The following is a 19,255-nucleotide window of genomic DNA, read 5'->3' on the forward strand; positions in this document are numbered from 1 at the left end:
CTAATTCCAATATTTTTTTTATTACTTATGCCCTAAAATAGCTGGAAAGTATTTACTGTTATGAGCTATTTTAGATCCAATTAAAAAAAAAACATGAATTTTGGTTGCAGGCTCCAGTAGCTTCCTGTTTACGTTTTTTTTTATTTTTAAATTTTTTTTAATTTATGACAAATTGGTAAACCTGTCGATTTTATTTCCTGCTTTTCATATTGGTTTTTCTTATAGCCTTTGCAGCTGGTACAATGCAGTATTTTAAAGCAAGGTGCGTCATCTATGCTAACATAAATTGTGTTTATAAAAATAAACATTAATACTAAGGGTGCAACGATACACAAAATTCACGGTTCGGTTCGATACTTTGGTGTCACAGTTCGATATTTTTTCGATACAAAAAAAGTTCATGCCTTTTTAATTTGTCATTTATTAAAATTAGAAATATATATTTTAACTCAAAAGTACAGTTTTTAAATTTAATGTTGCTGAAACAACAAAATAATAATAAAAAAATCTATCTGATCGAGAAATCACTCATCTTTGGAAAAGAGAGTTTATTACAGAGAAATGGCTCTTTCCAAAATAAAAGCTATACTATACGCTTCTTCTGGGCTATATTCTCAGCAGCATATTAAACATATCAGGTCCCCATAAGGAGAATCATGTGCTAACGGCTGTCTAAATGACTCGAGTAAAGTTTGTAGCATGCGGGGTCGAAGGAGCTTGGAAAGAAAAGCGTCTGAACTTTGAGTTGCTTGAAGACGTTTCACCTCTCATCCGAGAAGCTTCTTCAGTTCTAAGGTCAAATGGTGGAGAGTCCCATATTTAAACCCAGTGGGAGTTTCCCCACAAATAGTACCTCCTTTTTGACTCCCATCACCCTCTGGAACACAGACTTGGAGTAATCAGGACCCTACACCATGTTCCCTCTAAGCCTGAAGGGAAAAAGAAGGAACACACACATGTAAAGGAAGCACTCAAAATGTGCGGCTATCCTAAATGGGCGTTCTTAAAGTCAGCAAAGAGGCACAGAAAAGAAGACCAGACACCAGCGAGGGAGGATAAGAAGGACAGATGCAACAACATTGTCATCCCCTATGTAGCCGGTGTATCAGAGAAACTCAGGAGAGTTTTCTCCAAGCATGACATCCCAGTGTATTTCAGACCCAGCAACACGCTCAGACAAAAACTGGTTCACCCGAAAGACAAAACTCCAAAACACAGACTTAACAATGTGGTGTATGCTGTACAGTGCAGCGAGGAATGCCCAGACCTCTACATTGGAGAGACCAAACAGCCACTTCACAAGCGCATGGCACAACACAGAAGAGCCACCTCCACAGGACAAGACTCAGCAGTCCATCTGCATCTAAAGGTCAAAGGTCACTCTTTCGAGGATGCCAATGTTCACATTTTGGACAGAGAGGACAGATGGTTTGAAAGAGGAGTGAAAGAAGCATCTATGTCCACTGTGAGTGACCATCTTTGAACAGAGGCGGGGGTTTACGACACCAACTCTCTTCCATCTATAATCCAGTTTTGAGATCCCTTCCCAGACGCCTTAACGCCCACTCACATCCTGGGCCATCTGACCTCAGGAAATCACATGATAGGGTGGGGCCAGGTTTCACAGTGAGCTCACCCGAAACTCTGGCTGATTGGGACCCACACCCAGTTTTAAACGTTGGCTCATGTGATTAGGTAGAGGATCATCAGTGGGTCCTTTTGTCCATCTGTGGGGGGTCACTCCCACTAGGTTTATATCTGGGACTCTCCACCATTTGACCTTAGAACTGAAGCTTCTCAGATGAGAGGTGAACCATCTTCAAGCAACCTAAAGAAGCCCAGACGCTTTTCTTTTCAAGCTCCTTAGACTACACACCTTTTGTGTTATAAATAACACAAAATTAATATTGAACACATCTGTTTTAGTTATTGTTCCATACTGCATACTGTATTTTATTTTATTTTTTACATGTTAATATGAGAATTAGTCAAAAGAATGACGTGCCTCTGACCGCATCAGTTTATTCTGTTCCTGTTGTTGGATATACACTATAAATATTTTTGAGCGCAGAGTGCCATCTAGTGGTCAAATCAAGGTGGTCAAATTGTGAACGAAATTTGGAAAGACTCTCTTTCAAATGTGTCAAAAATGAGACTTTCTATGATGTAATATTTAAGGGGTGTCAAACATGCAGACCATAGACTAGATCCCGCCCACCCAAGTCTGCTGGTTGGATTTGCAAAGTGCACTGTGTGGCTATTATGGGTTGGGTTTGAGTGTAAATTCTGAAAAGTTAAAAGGTATTTAATAAAACAAAATAAATAAAAGTGAGAACAAAGCGGTAAAAGTCTGTCATTGTAAAAAGAAAGTTTTATACCATCTGCAAGCTGTCAAAGATAAGTGATATGTACACTTTGTCTCCTGAAGAGGGAGCACCTTTGTTCACCTGGACATTTACTAAAGTAGAAGAAAGAAAGAAAAGATAACAGTTGATTTTATCCAATTAACAAACTGTTGTTATGACATTTAGTCACTGCAGAGTAGTTACAACACAGAAATGAATCAGGTGGATGAGGTGACGGAGAAGGAGGAGATGAAAGGACACAAGGAGAAATGATGCAAGAAAAGACGACTGCAAAGAGTGTTGTCTTGTCTTTACATTTCTCTCTGCCCCCTCATGTATGCCTGTCTAGAACCGGCCCAGTATATAATATAGACTTGTAAAAATGCTAAAAATCAGATTGAAAAATTTGCACACATATAACTATGTATCCAAGGAAGGCGTTGCTATGGACGTGGGGGTGTCATCAGTGCCTTTTTTGAAACATGTGAACAGGAATTCTTCAAATCACAAAGAGACACTAAAGTGATGCTTTAAAGCTTTAATGCAAAGAAATCTGTTAACTGAGCCACAGTCAGCTACCATTACCATGGAGTGACAGTGCTTTACAGGAAAGAAGCTAAAAGTAAGACAGCTTATGAGATGAGTACAGCGGGCAGTGTCGGTTTCTGAGGAGTTCACATCTCAGCTGGAGCTTTCCCAGGACGGTGGATGTAGTCGTTTATGAAGGTCAGATACTTTGCAACCTCAGTACAGACGCCAGGGCCGTCCTTGGGGCCACAACCACCAGAACTCATGACTCCCACCTGAACTAATTTCCCCCCTTTACGGCACACCAGTGGACCACCATAGTCTCCCTGTGGAAGCAAAACACACAACTTAGACTTAGATTCAACAATAAACTCCAAAGTAACGAGTAACTACTAGTTTCTGTCAATTCAGCTGAGTGAAAGTAAAGTACTTCATGTGTGATAAATCAAAAAGTGTTTGTTTATTTCAAAGTGGTAATAATCCATTTGATTAAATGCAAAAGACTAAAAAAAGGGAAAAACTCACTTTGCAGGCACCCCTTCCCTTGCTGTCATTTGTGCATAGTGTATTAGAGGCTATCTGAGGAAGCCTCTCCTTACAGGTACTCTGAGAGATGATGGAAATCTTGAGCTGCTGAAGTGTTTCTGGAGCTTTCAGTGGAACTGTGGACACACAGGAAAAGTATGGAAGTGACAGAAAGGTGATGTTTCTTATCTGTGAAGTACCTTACTATGCAAAGTATGGACGTAGGCTATGTTTATACACAATTAAATACAGTTTACTGGTGACAGTATGGCAATTTACAATGGATCTGTGAGCCTGCCTTTTACAGCGTGAACATTTTAAAGCCTACTTCCTGTGCTTAACTTACCACCATTTCCCACTTCCCCCCAGCCAGTGATCCAGCACTCAGATGATGGACCAAAGGTGTCATCCTTGTCAGGCAGAGCCACTGGTGCAACATCTTTTGAAAATGTAATCGGTTTCTTCAGCTTGATCAGAGCAATGTCATTTTCGTAGTTGCTGTAGCCCAGGTCTCGGTATGGAACAATATTGGCTATACCCATGTAACGGTGAGCCGCCTTTTGCAGCTGATATGCGCCGACAACAACGAACGATCGATGATGATCATAACTGCATGACAACAGAAACACACACATTAAGTCTCATGTATTTTGGAATGACCAAGCCTTCAACAAAACAACACTACACATGGGTTTTGTGGACACTGGTGCATTCAGCAGTTTAAAGGGCTACGCATGTTTTTTCATAGTTGGCAGGAATTAAAAGAAAAGGAGCTGCAGTGGAGTAAACATTACATTAGTTTGGACTTGATGCGGTGTCTGCTGGGTGTGTAAATATGCAGCTACTCACTAAAAACACAGCTTAAGGTGCTGAAATGTGCATATGGTGTATTTAAATACTGACTGAGGCCTCCAGGTCTGACAAGTTAGGCCCACTCACCTAACTTGTCAGACCATTTCAGGACACTTGTCAGAAAGTGTCCTGAAATGATTTTGTCTTTATTGGCCAACAGTGAAGGTCCCTATGAGTAATTATTCCCCCAAAATACTCACATGCAGTGTGAAGCTTTTTTGTTATGACTGCTCTGGAGGATGTTCATAAAAATAATGAGACACGTTTCTGCAAACACACACAGACTTACTTAGCCACGCACTGTGCAGAAGTCAGCACCCACTGCTTTGCAACGACGGTGCCGCCGCAGCCCCATTTCACCAATTTCGAATCTTTAGATGTCATGTTGAGGTGAACCATCCATGGCCAACTTTCCTTTTTGGCATCCTCTGCACCAATGATGGAGCTCCTCACTTCATTTCCCAGTAGACCTGAAAAACACAAACAAAATGCTGGATGTAAGTTTGAGGCATCTAAGAAAATTAAATCCCATGTTTGCTATTTTGCTCAGAATGGATGATAAACATTAGAGCATCAGTCTATCGAGGCTGCACTCTGAAATCTGGGCTCTGGAGTTGGGAAATTAAGGTTCAGCATTTTTCTCTCTCACCACCACTGTTGTGCAGCAGTACCAACACAGTTAGCAGAAGTTTGCAGAAAGCCATGGCCGTGATGAAGAACAGTGTAGCAGTACCTCTGTGTGGTGAGGGGGGAACAAGTGCAGCTTTATATGCACTGCTGGAGAGATGACTATCATTAGTCCCACCCTTTACATCTCAAACCACACCTAAAAAAATGTACATGTGTTTTTAACATACAGTGGAAAAATTGTTGAAGAGTTTGGTTGAATATTCTGGCAACGTGACAAAAATATATATTTTGAACAATCGAATGCCATCTTTGATGAAAGAGTTTAACTCTTTTATTTGATTTATCTGCACTGCAGACCTGTTAGTGTGACACATTGTGCTTGAAAAGTTACCTGCTACTGCTGTGTTTATTTCCACTTAAATTATCTAAAAGTGGGGGGTGGTGGAGTTAAAGTGTAAGGCATAAAAGGTGTGGTCTCAGTAGAATTTCCATCTCCACCCTAAATGACCTTAGCCCTTCCACCCTTATTTATTTATTATACTATATAACTGCTCTTGTATACAGACCCACAATGTTTCTGTTTCAATGGTTCTTACGCATACTCCATGTATATAGTTTCACTCACATATATGTATCCATATATGCTTTTTATTTTATTTTAATTATTTATTTGTTTTCCCCTTGTTGTATATTGTTTTCTCTTCTTACCTTTGCACCTTTGTGGTCCAGCTACCCAATTTCACTGTGCAAGAAACTGCACAATGACAATAAAAAACTCTAAGTCTAAGTAAAGGTCTTGAGCATGTACGACTGAAAGGGAGCGAAGGGAAAATGGAGACAGAAAGGAAGAGGAAAGGGCAAGGACCGAGTACTCGTGCTCCAACTATTGAGACCTGTGTACTCATTGCAGAGACCTAAGTTCTGTTGTGTTTGCCATTTGCTGCATATCCCTCAATCTCTCGCTTTACTTTATTGCCATTCAACCTTCTAGGAATAACAAAAAGCCACAAATAAGTCACAAAAGAAAAGTTGTCATTGAATTCTGTCACACTGATAATTCACATTAGTAAGTAAACTGAAGCACAGATGGAAAGCCCAAGGTGGCATAGCAGGTAGTGAAATGAAAAGGCACTTTAGCTGCTACTGGAAAACAAGCAAAGAACAAAGGAGGGAGGGAAAAATACACAAAGCTAGAAAATAATGAGGAACTAAACTGAAAGGATGGACAGGAGGAAGAAGGAAAAGGAAGACCTTTAAGAAGCTTGAAAACAAAGGTTAACGACATGGAAAGCACAAAGACTGTGAAAGTCTTATTCATGTGAGTGAATGTGAGTAGCTGATAAATGCTTGGTAATGCAAAAAAGTTTGAAAGGTAATGAGTGCACGATTTATTTATTTATTTAAAAAAAAATTTGAGGGGGGGATTTTGCAGCCGCTGATTAAGTTGTTATTTTTTGATGCATCTCCGTATCTCGTTTTTATCTTTCCACATCTATACAGGCTCCTCGGTTTGTGCAACAACTTTGCTTACGTGGTGATGCTGAGCGCCGCACATGACATTCTCGAGAAACAAGAGTCACGAAATGAAACGGCGTCTGTAAGAGAACAAATGTGTATTTAAATATGCACTGCTCAAATAAATGAAAGGAATACTTGATCACTGGATTCTGGCACAAAGTCTTCAGAGATGTTGATCTGTCCAATCAGGAAACAGAAACTGCTGTGAATGCATTTCACCTGCTTAGGTGCAAATGAAAGATGCATAAGGTGCACTGGAGGAGTAACAACAACTATTTCTATGTCACTGCTCATAGTAAGAGAAGGTACCTGCAGTCTATTCAGAGTGCACAGCTCTAACCCTGCAGCAGGACGGTCATGTGATGAGGAGCGCTGCCAGAGCTCATATACTCATCATGTTCCAGGCAGAGGATGTCTTTAGTTTCCTCTGATTCCATTTCCATCGTTACATCTTATTTTTCCACAATAAACTGCATGATGTACTTTACCAGTTCATATTCTCAAGTTAAAAATCTCATTCATTGAGATCTGATGTGTGACTCAAGTGTTCCCTTTATTTTTTGAGCAGTGTAGTTTGGCAGTGGTCACGTTTCAAAGTCGTTCTATGTTTAGGGTTAAGTGAACTTCTCAGCTTTTATGAGTGGAAAAGAGGAAGGAGGAAGACCTCAGAGGAGATTGATGGATGGTAGTGAAGGAGGGCATAAGGATGGATGGTGTGGCAGAAACTACAAGCTGTATCATTTGTGTCCACAGATGTTCAGTTGTTACATTTTTCTTGGCAGGCTGTGCTGTTAGCTGACATCCTACCAACACTCTTCATCAAACTGTTCGCTCCCTTTGTGATCCACAAAATGCCTTATGGGTAATTATTACTTTGATTGCTGTTCTTTGTTTCCACTTGCTGTGTTTTTACAGTAACTAACAATCATCACTCACATTATTGGTACGATCTGATTTCACTGCACTGATAATAAACAAATAGTTGTTTCTTTGACAAACTTGCAAATGACAAAAACTGTGACGTCCTTCCTGTTTTACAGTAGTGTGTTTGTATCAGGTGTCAGGATTTTAGCCCCACTGGCAACATGAGGTTTGAGTTTGGTTTAAAAAAAGAGACAGAAGAAGAAAACAACAAGAACTTTGTTTTATTTGCATATTATTTCCACTCAATCCCACCTTTGGCGCTCTTTTTGTACTGCTGCTGAGCTGCTGTGATGTCTTTTGGCAATAATGATCTCCATTTGTTTTCGTCTGGCTTTAATGTTTTCATGTATATAAGATGTTAAATTTATGAATGAGAGCTTAGCAGTGACCAAACATATGAAATTGGAGCAATAAACAAACCTACTTGGTTAATGGCTGTGCCTGGTTTCAGTGGCCCCGGCTGACTAATCAGAGCTGAAAAAGAAAAGAAAAATTGGACTTTATATGTTTTGTGTGTGATATAGTCAGGAAGTCAGTTGTTAACAGACTGAGTTCTTCTTGCTGTCTGCATAAAAACATCGCTGTCATGGTGCTTTCCAGCTTTCCTGGTTAATTCCTGTTCTTTTATCCCAGCATTCGAGTGTTGTTCTGTGCCATCATGGCAGCAACGAGTTTCCTCCTGGTGTCCTTCTCCTCAGCTGTGTGGATGAGTATTCTCGGTAAAGCAACCTGTTAATAATTCAGATCAGATCTTTTATCATTAAGGGTGTCTGATATGGCTCTGATGAGCTTTTAGAAGGTGGATTAGATAAAACTTTGAGTTATTTTCTTCGGTTTAATTTCTTCTTATCTACTGTGAGCATCTGTGGTTGTTCCACAGAAGCTTGATAGAGCTTTACTGCTGCTATAAATAATCATTTATCGTACCAGTTCACGCTTCTGTCAAATACACATATCAAAGAATTTATGAGAAGTAGGCAGTTTAATATGAATCAGCAGTCGGTTACGGGACAGCGATAATGCTTCGATGAATTTTCAGCATGTCCCATGATGAGCTATGGAGCCATTTTAATGACCCTGTTTGTCCTGCTCTTTTTCTGTGTACTAGTTTGTATTTAACTTGGAATGACTCCACAAAGTACTCTGCTGGAATCACAAATTGAAGATGACCAACATTTTGTCGATTGGAAAAGTACCAGTGAAAGAGTGGATGAGGGAGTGCTTTCAGGAAATGCTGAGTCTAAAGGTGATGCAGCAGGTGATCCAAGGCACCAAACATACCAGCCCCAAACTAAAGGCTGCCACCGTAGATACTAGTACTAGTGTTTTTATAGTAATCCTGCTGGCTGTGTATGCATGTAAACCTTTAAAGATGAGTGGACTTTTTGCTGATATGGGGCCAAACTGGCATTTTACATTTAATTTAAAGCAGTAGTGATACTGGCACCACAGATCTACTGGAAGAGCTGGATACCAGATGCAAAGATGGCCCCTGCTTGCTAGAAATGTCCTGATAGGTTGTAAAGGGCCCAGCTAGTGAAATATTTTATAACACAGTGGAGAGGTGAGTCTGGAAATGATATTTTACATCACAAAGAGGGGCGAATTAAGCATTGATATTTGTATCAGTAGGTAAAGGTGAATGCTTGCACAAATAGTAATTTAGATCTGTGCTCACTCTCTGCAACTGAGAGAGTTCAGTGTTTTCTGTGGACTGTGTCAAAATATCATTCGCAGTAGCATTAGAAATGCTGTATTTTAATAGCCAACGCTATTTCAGACATTACTGTTAGAATCAAGCAGACCTCTATGTGAATAAAATAAGTCAGTAAAGAGCAACTAAATTCGATTCAGTTCACCAGTAACTAAAATGCAACCATTGTGACTGCCCACAAAGGTCCTGTAAATGAGCTCTTTTTATTGAAGTTTGTTCTTCAAACAAAAGAATAAATTCTTCCTCTTTGCTCTCTCTGATCACGTTCTCTGTTGCTGTGTTTGCAGGAGTGATCTTTGCCAGTATCAGCTCAGGACTGGGAGAGTTGTCCTTCCTCTCTCTAACAGTATATTTCAGCAGGTAAACACTCTTCACTCATTCTTTTTGCCAATTTTGAATTTGTGTGTCTATTGTGTTGTTTACATATTGTTGTGATTTACATTGCAGTGCTTGGGAGTCACCATCTACCGGAACCAAATTGCTTGTATGTGTTTGCACATATACATGGGCAATAAACACGATTCTGATTCAGTTGCTGCTCTCTTATTGAAGATTCAAACAGAGCTTGTCCAGATTAAATGACTTGGGTCTGTGACAAAGTGTAGGGTAAAGTTTGCACTTTTGAAATTCTACTTTCTTCACAATCTTTAAGTTCCTGCATTATGAAAAAATTTGCATGAATTTTACACAAATTTCCATTCATCATTTTCTCCCTGATGTCACCCATTTGTTTCTGGAGCATCATAGTGTTTTATAGAGCCAGAAGCAAGCAGAGGTTGGAGTGCTGTCTCCATGAGTTGTGCACACAGACACACACACCTGCTCATTAATAAATTACACACTAAAAAAAACCAAAAAACACAAACCAGCAGATTTTTCTCCACCACAGAGTAGGTTATATGACCTTTCAGATAATTTAAAGACATCAGCAGCACAAATTTAGCTGGCCTCAGTAACTGGCTGTGATGACGCCTAGCAGAGAACAGATGGACTGCTACAGGGTTGCAAAAAAAAGTTATGGAGTTATCAATCTGATATTCTTGATATCAGACGTTTTCCATTAAGTTAGGTCGTTTGGGCGCTTGACTCTAAATATCAAGATCCACAGTGACAGAGCTTTTTTTCTTTTCTTTTTTCTTTTTTTTCTGCAGAAAGCATTCGGTTGTAATTGCAACCGACCACAACGATCCAGTTTCAGCCCATTATTTCAATCAGGTTTTTTTTTTTCTTTGTCCCGCTTGGATCTTTAGCCATCAGAATTGTTGTCTTAAGGCCAAGAAAGATGCCAAGCGGATTTATTTTACCAAGTGGAGCATCATGGCCTTGCCATATTGGTCCATTTGATTGACCTTTATTATAATTATGAATTTATTTTCTGTTGCTACAAACGTGACAGACATGACTGGGGGATAGGACAGGGAGAAAGAATGAAAGAAAGAGAGGGAGAGAAAGAAAACCAAAGGGGAGAAGAGACGGTGAGAAAGGGGGGAAGAAAGAAAGAAAAACAAACAAAACACCTGGATCACCTGTATGGAGAAAAAAAAACAGAAGAGAAAGCAAACAAAAAAAAGAGCAACATAATAAAAAACAGCACCATCACAATAAACTAGCTAGCAGTAGATAACAGTAGATACTAAGTAGATACAGCAGCCAAGAAAGCTGTAGTCCGCGTCTGTGAATACTCGTGTGTACACTTGTGTGCATACCTGTGTGGATCAACATGCTTGTATTCCAAAGGTTTCTCCGTGTAACGATCTGTTAGGGAGTGTGGGGGGGTCACAGCCCCGTCCTCCAGGGTATGAAGCAGGTATGGAAGAGATCCAGGCCCCAGATATCCAGAGGCCCCAGAGTACAAGGACCCGAGGAGGACCACCAAAGGGGGAGGGGAACCGTGCCACCCTCCTGGGAAGAGCTGAGTAGAACCCCAAACGAGAGGTCACCCAGCAGCTACGGAGCAGAGGCCAGAGGGGGTTGCAGTGGTGTGCCCGCGGGCTCTGCCGGCAGCCAGCTGTGACAGAGCTTTTTAATAGTACCTTCAAGAAAATCAGCCAAATTTCCTTCTAACAGTAATCCTGCTTACAGCTTAGACTCACAGCAGATAAAGTCCTGGTCACAAATGAGTTTAAGAAGCTGTGAATGGTCTTCCAACTGTGTTTTTATTTTTACTCTGGAACATTAAAGGTGGTTTTCTGTCTGCTCCAGGAGTGTACTGGAAGGCTGGGGCTCAGGCACTGGTGCTGCTGGTCTTATTGGAGCCCTCCTTTACTCAGTCCTCATCCAAGCTGGCCTCCAAGCTCAGACAGTTAGTCCATTCATCATTTTTAGAGTTTTGCATGCCACAGTGAGACTTAACAAGGGTCCAATTTTGAATTAAGCTTCTGTAGGTCTAAGGTGTAGGTAGCCCAATGCTTTCATCTGTGGAGGTGAAGTGGTGGCCAAATAGTCACTTTAATTGAGTTCAGTTGACTCCAGTTCACTTCAATCAAATGAGACATTGACAGGATGTAGTTTGTATTTCCTGTTGAGACTTTTTCCCTGTAAACTGCGTATAAATGAAGCTGAAACTTACAAAATGATTTGTCGTCTTCTTCATCCCAACAATTTTACCAGCTATTTCCTCCTGCTGGTTTGTCCACCTTCATTACCTCAGTGGAGGACCAAGGACACTGAGTATGCAGCTTTGGTCTCTGAGGACAGACAGCAACTTCTGGACAGTTCAGACGAGGAGGAGCCTGAGAGCTCCACCACAGGTAAATGTCACATTAGAAGGGTGTAGCATGAAATCAGCAATAAACTGAAATTTAAATAAAGTTCAGCGACCAAATCCTGTAAAGACAAACTCTGTTTCATTGTTTGATATATCTACTAACTGAACACGAACACATGAGTTCCTGTAAGTGTTTGAGTCCTCCATGACACCAGTTTTGTTTTTCCGTAAGAATACATGAATTTTAACATTTTAAGCAATAATTTGCACAAAAAGGCAGATGCAACAAATATGATGAAGATATAAAATCATTTACATTTGAAGTTTGTCCACAGACACTCACGTTTTCTTACAATGATGACTTTACACTGTTGCCCAATAGACACGCCTGAAAGATCCCAGAGCGTTGCTTTGCTGTTATCTAATCAGATGGTCATCAACACGTGTCAGTTTCTGTTTGACATGGTGAGAGGAAACGCACTATTCTACATCTTTATTGAAATTGATAAAAGGAGGTCATGACTTAGGGGAAGATGTGAGTCGCTCAGATGGAAAACAGTGAAAAGGTATTTAAAGCACAACAGTAGTTTATATTTACCTCAGCTAAGAAGGTAGAAGTAATGTTATTAATCTGTCAGTCAGCAGGTTTATAGCCCAAATTTTAAAATTGCAAATTGCACAACAGGGCTCACTTTATTATTTTATTATTTTATTTGAAGTCTAAACAACAACAGACCTCTTTGACATTGTACATATATTAATCAGCTATAACTGACTACACGATCAAACATTAGTTTCACTTGCAGAAAGTCATCTGTGCAGCTTCATCCTCACTCTCTTACTGCCTCCATTTAAACTATGCATGTTCCTCTCTCCCTCACTTACTGCATGGTAGTTCTTAACATGTAAATAAAAGGTGTCTGTGTTTTCCACAACAGATTCCTATAAAAAGAATAAGCGAGACAACGTTCCTCCAGGACCATAGTGCTACATATATAACATGTAACATATAACATGTGCTACATATATAACATGTAACAGACAATCAACACAGGACTACATAAAGTGCAAGTATACAAAAACTGCAAAAAAACATTGCAGCACCAGACAGAACAGAACGATACAGACACAATAGTGCAACAGAAATGTGCATCAGTGACAGCTGGTTGCGCAAAAAACTCTGAGGTTTGTGCAAAATGTAGCTTGATGCATTAAGGTGTGCGTACTTGTGTGTGTGTGTGTGTGTGTGTGTGTGTGTGTGTGTGTGTGTGTGTGTGTGTGTCAGTCCAGTGTGAGTGTTCAGTAGTCGTATGGGGGAAGAAACAGTTTCACGGTCTGGCAGTGAGGGCCCAAATGCTCCAGTACGTCTTTGCCAGAAGGCAGCAAAGTGAAGAGTGTGTGTGAAGGGTGTGCTAATTTACTCTAATGTGCTCATTTTTGAGCAACTGTGTAGCCAATTCAGTTCAAACTTGAGCGGGGCTAAGAGAAGTGGATAATGAACTGTTTCCAAGAGGAAGCGTGTAATGCACCAACAAAACAAATGCAGTGTTATGACAGGTTTTAACAGTTTTTTTGATTTGGGGTCTTGGAAGCTGAGACTGTTGTTTCCTGGAATAATTTGACAGCTTATTAAGAGAGCAGGGTTAACTGGGAGACGGTGCTGAGGTTATTTAGAGTTTGCAAGTATGAAGCTGAATTCAATGTGCAATAGAATAGAATTCAACTTTATTGTCATTGCACATCTCACAAGTACAAGGCAATGAAATGCAGTTTGCATCCATCCAGAAGTGCTTTGGCAATAATATAGATCCAGACTGTGCAACAGCTTTTTTCCACAAGCCATCCGTCTCCTCAGCAAAAAGGGACTGACTGATAAACACGCACACACACACATACACTAACATTATCACTCAGCTTAACTCAAATACCTCAAAACATTGAGACTGGACTGACTAACCAACACAAGCGCAAACACACTGACCTACACCACCAAACCATCGCACACACCAACCTGTAAATGCTCTTTTGCACAATATTATTACTAGATATATTATATATATATATTTTTTTTTTTGCACTAACTTGTCTTGTAGCACCTTGGTTCCTGGAGGAACGTTGTTTCGCCTCACTGTGTATTTTTAAACTGTATATGGTTGAAGTGACAATAAAGTTGAACTTGAACTTGATATATTACAAAAATGGGTCTATTATAGGTATGTTACAATGTACACGGTATGAAGGTATGTTATGAATATGCTATAACTATAAGTATGTACAGGCTGTAGTGAGTGTACAAGCTATGTACAGGATATGAACAGGATATAAATATTCAAGCTTTTAGATTAGATTAGATAAAACTTTATTAATCCCTCGGGTGGGTTCCTCCGAGAAATTCGGTTTCCAAAAACACAGCACTGACAGAAGTTACAGAATGTGAGCAGAATACCATACGCATATATAAATACAGAGACATATATAAATAAAGAGAATACAAAAGGGATAAATAGAATAAATAGGAGTAATAATACAAGGGAATGGCACATTTCAAGTATTGAAGTCTATTGCACCGTTGGATATTAACAAAAAGTATTGCACAGTGAAAAGGCACTACAGCTTAGTTGCCCCCCCCCCCCCCCCCCTCCTTTGTCCTCCTGTTTCCCCTCCCTCCCCTCCAGAGAGGAGTTAAACAGTCTGATGGCGTGTGGGACAAAGGAGTTTTTAAGTCTGTTGGTTCTTGTCTTTGAGAGAAGCAACCTGTCACTGAACAGACTCTTCTGGTTGTTAATGGCCGTGTGCAGAGGATGCCCAGCATTGTTCATAATGTCCAGCAGCTTTTTTAGTGTCCTTTTCTCTGCCACTGTCACCAGAGTGTCCAGCTTCATGCCGACCACAGAGCCAGCCTTCCTGATCAGTTTCTCTAGCCTGGATGAGTCCTTCTTTGCTGTGCTGCTCCCCCAGCACACCACAGCATAGAAAAGTACTCCAGCAACCACTGACTGGTAAAACATCCTCAGGAACTTCCTGCAGATGTTAAAAGACCTCAGCCTCCTGAGGAAGTACAGTCGGCTCAGGGCTTTTTTATACAGGTGCTCTGTGTTGCATGACCAGTCCAGTTTGTTGTCCACCCACAGACCAAAGTACTTGTACTTGTTGACCACCTCCACCTCCTCTACCTCTATCTGAACCGGCAGTGGACCTGCTCTGGACCTATACAGTAATATGGTATAGGTCCAAGTAATAAACAGTTGTAGAACTATAATTGTTATCATACAGAATGATTGTCTGTACAGAATTTACAGTAGTGCAGTTTAGATCAGTGAGATATGTGGCTAATTTCTACAGTGGCTATATAAAGTGCTAGTGGTTGTGAGTGGTGGTTCGGTCCATGTTATTATTGTGTGTATGAGGGTACAGTTGGACATTTTTTTGTTTTTGTCTAGATGTGTGTGTGTTCAGTTATAGGTGACTGTGGGTGTGTGGGTGTAAGCTGTGTGATGAACAAAAGACACATGTTAATGTGTATCTCTGTCTTTTCACTGCTCCACGCTAAATTCACTTCAGTACTGTTACAATAAAATATCTGTATTATTAATGAGGCTTAGTTGCTGAGGAGCTACACTGCGCGTTCACTACTCTCCTGGCTTCGAGCTGCACTCGTACTCGTCATGATAACATCTCCCTCTCTCGTTCCAGATAAACTGATGCATCTCGCAGCTGTCACGACCTCATCAGGACAGAATTATTTCAGTGTTAAATTTGATGCAATCTGCTAACATAAGTATCTCGTGGCTGAGTGACTCATTTAAATTGTCTCCTCTCATAATGTTGTGCTCTAAAAGGGAAATATATACACAATAAAACCATATGTGGAATCACTGTCCAGGCTTTTGGGTTGCTCAGCTGACGCTGGGCCTCTTTAGTAAATCTGGCTCTACATAGTTTGACAATTGACAGTTTTGACCATTCAGATTCTTTCTTGGCTCTGTCATGCATGTGATTGAAAGCTGATACCAAATCTTCTTTTTCGTCAGGACAGAAGAAAGTAGCAGTGCGTTGCTCTGGCACATTCTAGCAGCTTTACATTTATCCATGGATTAATAAAGTATTCTGATTCTGATTCTGATTCTGATGAGGCCAAATTGTAGCCTGAGTCGCTCATGTGACTGATAATAATACTCAGTTCAAGGTTCTTTATTTGTCACATGCACAGTTATAAAAGTATAACACACAGTGAAGCAGGTGAATTCTGTACATTAATATGAATAGACATCTGACTATTTTACAGGATAGACAATATAAACATATTTAAAATTAAAGGAATTGAAATGTACATTGTGCCTTGGTTTAGTGTCTGGAAGAGTCCTGACTCAGTCAATTATAGATGATGTGAGAGGACGGGTGTGTGTGTTTAGGGCCCGGATGGCTTGGGGATAGAAGCTCCTCTTGAGTCTCTCTGTCCTTGCCCGGAAGATGCGGAACCTTCTACCAGATTGCAGAAGTTGGAACAGTTTGTTGCCAGGATGGGACGGGTCCTTCAGTATCTGCGCTGCTCTAGTCCGGCATCTCCTGGTGTAGGTGTCCTGAAGCGGGGGGAGAGCAATCCTGCAGCAGCGTTCTGCTGTACTCCCAAACCACGATGTCATGTTCTGTGTGAGGATGCTCTCCACAGCGCCTGTATAGAAAATCCTGAGGATCTTTGGAGAGACCCTGAACTTCCTCAGTTGTCGTAGGTGATACAGGCGCTGCCTAGCCTTTTTGGTCTGGACCTGAATGTGGGCAGCCCATGTCAGGTCTGAGGAGATGTGGACACCAAGATACTTGAAGGACTGCACCCTCTCCACTGGAGCTCCATTGATGATGATGGGCTTGTAGTCTCTGTGCTGACCCCTTCTGAAGTCCACCACCAGCTCCTTGGTCTTGCTGACGTTCAGCTGGAGGTGGTTGTCCTGGCACCACGATGCCAGATTCTTCACTTCATCCATGTAGGCTGCCTCATCGTTGTTGGAGATGGCACCCAACACCACTGTGTCGTCAGCAAACTTCACAATGGTGTTGGAGCCATGGGTGGCCACACAGTCTGAAGTGTAGAGGGAGTAGAGCAGTGGCGAGAGGACACATCCCTGAGGTGCTCCTGTGTTGATGGTGATGCTGTTGGAGAAGCACCTGCCCACCCTCACCACCTGAGTTCTGCCAGTGAGGAAGTCCAACACCCATGCACACAGACGGCTGTTAAGTCCCAGATCCCTCAGCTTTGTGAACAGTCTGCAGGGCACTATTGTGTTAAACGCTGAACTGTAATCAACAAACAGCATTCGCACATAGTTACCCTGTTTCTTGTCCACGTGGCTGAGAGTGGTGTGTAGGACGTGGGCGATGGCATCCTCTGTGGATCTGTTGGATCTGTAGGCGAACTGCAGCGGATCTGTGGTGTCTGGGATGGAGGAGGAGATGATGTTCTTCAGCAGCCTCTCAAACACCTTCATTACTACCGAGGTCAGTGCAACTGGCCGGTAATCGTTCAGGGATGAGGGTTTGCTGTTCTTGGGCACAGGGATGATGGTGGATCTTTTGAAGCATGTGGGGACCACAGACTTCGCCAGGGACTTGTTGAACATGTAAGTCAACACACCTGCTAGCTGGTCAGCACAGCAGCGCAGCAGACGGCCGGTGATGCCGCCTGGCCCCGCCGCTTTCCTTGTGTTCACTCTCCTCAATGCCGCTCGGACGTCATGCTCCGTGTATTGGCAATTGGTTCTTATTCGTCCTCAAAAGTTTGTATAGTTGTCACCTTTTACAGTGGCCTCAGTGAGAGGCTGCTATGTGCATACATATCATTTAGTACCCAGAAATTCATTCAGCATAAAGTACAAGCCGTTGTTTCAATGATTTGTAATTTCTGACCACGTTATCACAGCTTTCTTTTTGCAAACTGTTTGTTAACACTTAACAAAGACAGAGAACATGAGGCTGCTGACTTCATCTCCTGCTGTGGAACTTCACAGTTTATGTGAATGAATTGTCGTTTTAAAGTTCTGTTGCTTATTGGGAAATAATGTTCTCTTCCTCTTGAATGTAGCAGAGGACCAACCCACTGGGCCTCTCAGTTTCAGAGAGAGACTGTTTGTTATCAGAGTAAGTACACCGTTTACTTGTTTGATCTGAAACTGTTCAGCCAAACTGTTACTGAACTTGATTTCTGTGAGCAGGGCTTGTGGAGGTTTGTGCTTCCACTGGGAGTGGTCTACTTAACCGAGTATTTCATCAACCAGGGTTTGGTGAGTCCTCTGATGCCCTCTAGCAGCACACTCAGCTCACTGCATGCTGTTAGTGAAACTTGGCTCTGATTTTGTGTGATGTTGTGAGAATATTGAACCAGGAATATTTTTTCCCTCTCTGTAAGATGGAACTCCTGTTCTTCCACAATATTTTCCTGACCCATGCAGCTCAGTATCGCTGGTCAGTGATCCATTACAGAGAGTATTCAGTATGAATGACTTCATGCAGATTGTTTGGGGTGTGCAGCTTTACTTGTTTCTTGTTTGCATCCTCAGGTATCAGACTCTGTACCAGCTTGGTGTACTGCTCTCTCGATCCTCTCTGCACTGTGTGAAGATCAGGAGAGTGTGGATTCTCAGTGTTCTGCAGGTGAGAAATGAGAATAAAATACAAATCAGCATCAGAGTCTGCTCCCTTTTTTTGACAAGGTAGAGGAGCTTGACCTGCAACTTTCTCTGACTGGCTCCTCACTACAAACAATAGATTTGAACATCAGTATTTGTGGCTGCTGTGCTCAAAGTGTGTACACACAAATATGTGTGTCTAATCTGCCTAATGTGAGTGTCTGAATTTGCACTTGAAGCCATTTATAATACTTACCTTGCTTGATCTGCTGCTCACCACAAACAAGCACAAGAATACAGTTTGCACCTTTAACTGTATATTTATAAGTTTTACACCTTTTCCTACTGATAAAAAACATATTTATGGACATTCATATTACACAAAGTAATTAAGCAATAAACAATAAATGAATGTGTTTTTCTTTCTACTATGGACACTTCTGTTTTTGTTACGACAACAAAACCTACAAAACTGGTCAGTCTGGGGAATGAGCTACCAGAGGCAGGGTCAAAAGTATACATGTCACTTTAGTTTGGTTGCCTTTTTGAAATGAATCATTGGTCAGTGTCAGAAGGCTTAACAAACAAAACTTGCCTCTAAAACTGTTCAGGTATAAGGCCTGGACTGAAAATGAGTGAAAAAGAAGCCAGTGTTCAAGAAAAACCTTAAAATATCTTCAGAAAGCCGAGAGAGTTTTAAAAATGACAAGAAAGTTAGGTTACTTGGAAGCAAAACATGAAGAAAGTAAGGCCTGGTCAAGACTTTACACAATAATACATACATATATATATATTTACATGTCAAGTCAGTACAATTTTTGCTGGTTTCACTGGTTGAGGTGAAGTTACTGTATAAACTTATTAAAATGCCACAAATTAGACCAAAACATTA

The 19,255-nt window shown here is 41.1% G+C and overlaps 1 protein-coding gene and 1 pseudogene across 2 annotated transcripts; one reads left to right on the forward strand and one right to left on the reverse strand.

Annotated features, from left to right (window-relative positions):
- Positions 1 to 2,868: 2,868 nt before the first annotated feature.
- Positions 2,869 to 5,027, reverse strand: LOC309704271 (tryptase-2-like). Its single transcript, XM_082529329.1, has 5 exons — positions 4,900 to 5,027; positions 4,540 to 4,720; positions 3,745 to 4,007; positions 3,399 to 3,535; positions 2,869 to 3,199 (listed from the first exon to the last, which is right to left on the reverse strand). The coding sequence occupies exons 1-5, from the start codon at positions 4,952 to 4,954 to the stop codon at positions 3,020 to 3,022; spliced, it is 816 nt and encodes a 271-aa protein (XP_082385455.1). The 5' UTR covers positions 4,955 to 5,027; the 3' UTR covers positions 2,869 to 3,019.
- Positions 5,028 to 6,255: 1,228 nt separating this feature from the next.
- Positions 6,256 to 19,212, forward strand: LOC309704234 (battenin-like; annotated as a pseudogene). The gene is made up of 11 exons (XR_014280866.1): positions 6,256 to 6,493; positions 6,695 to 6,703; positions 7,104 to 7,260; positions 7,956 to 8,041; positions 9,324 to 9,396; positions 11,239 to 11,338; positions 11,647 to 11,786; positions 17,820 to 17,875; positions 17,950 to 18,018; positions 18,144 to 18,199; positions 18,295 to 19,212. The product of XR_014280866.1 is annotated as a battenin-like (transcript).
- Positions 19,213 to 19,255: the final 43 nt, after the last annotated feature.

The sequence above is a fragment of the Aulonocara stuartgranti genome (genome assembly GCF_965226115.1).
Source record: "Aulonocara stuartgranti genome assembly, chromosome: 4".
Classification (NCBI taxonomy): domain Eukaryota; kingdom Metazoa; phylum Chordata; class Actinopteri; order Cichliformes; family Cichlidae; genus Aulonocara; species Aulonocara stuartgranti.

Excerpts from the sequence above, each read along its gene's own strand:
- LOC309704271 (XM_082529329.1), bottom strand. The coding sequence starts at position 4,954 with ATGGCTTTCTGCAAACTTCTGCTAACTGTGTTGGTACTGCTGCACAAC. Across the intron at positions 4,721-4,899 it reads ACTGCTGCACAACAGTGGTG|GTCTACTGGGAAATGAAGTG; the intron begins GTGAGAGAGAAA and ends TGTGTTTTTCAG. Across the intron at positions 3,200-3,398 it reads AGGGAAGGGGTGCCTGCAAA|GGAGACTATGGTGGTCCACT; the intron begins GTGAGTTTTTCC and ends TTGCTTCCACAG.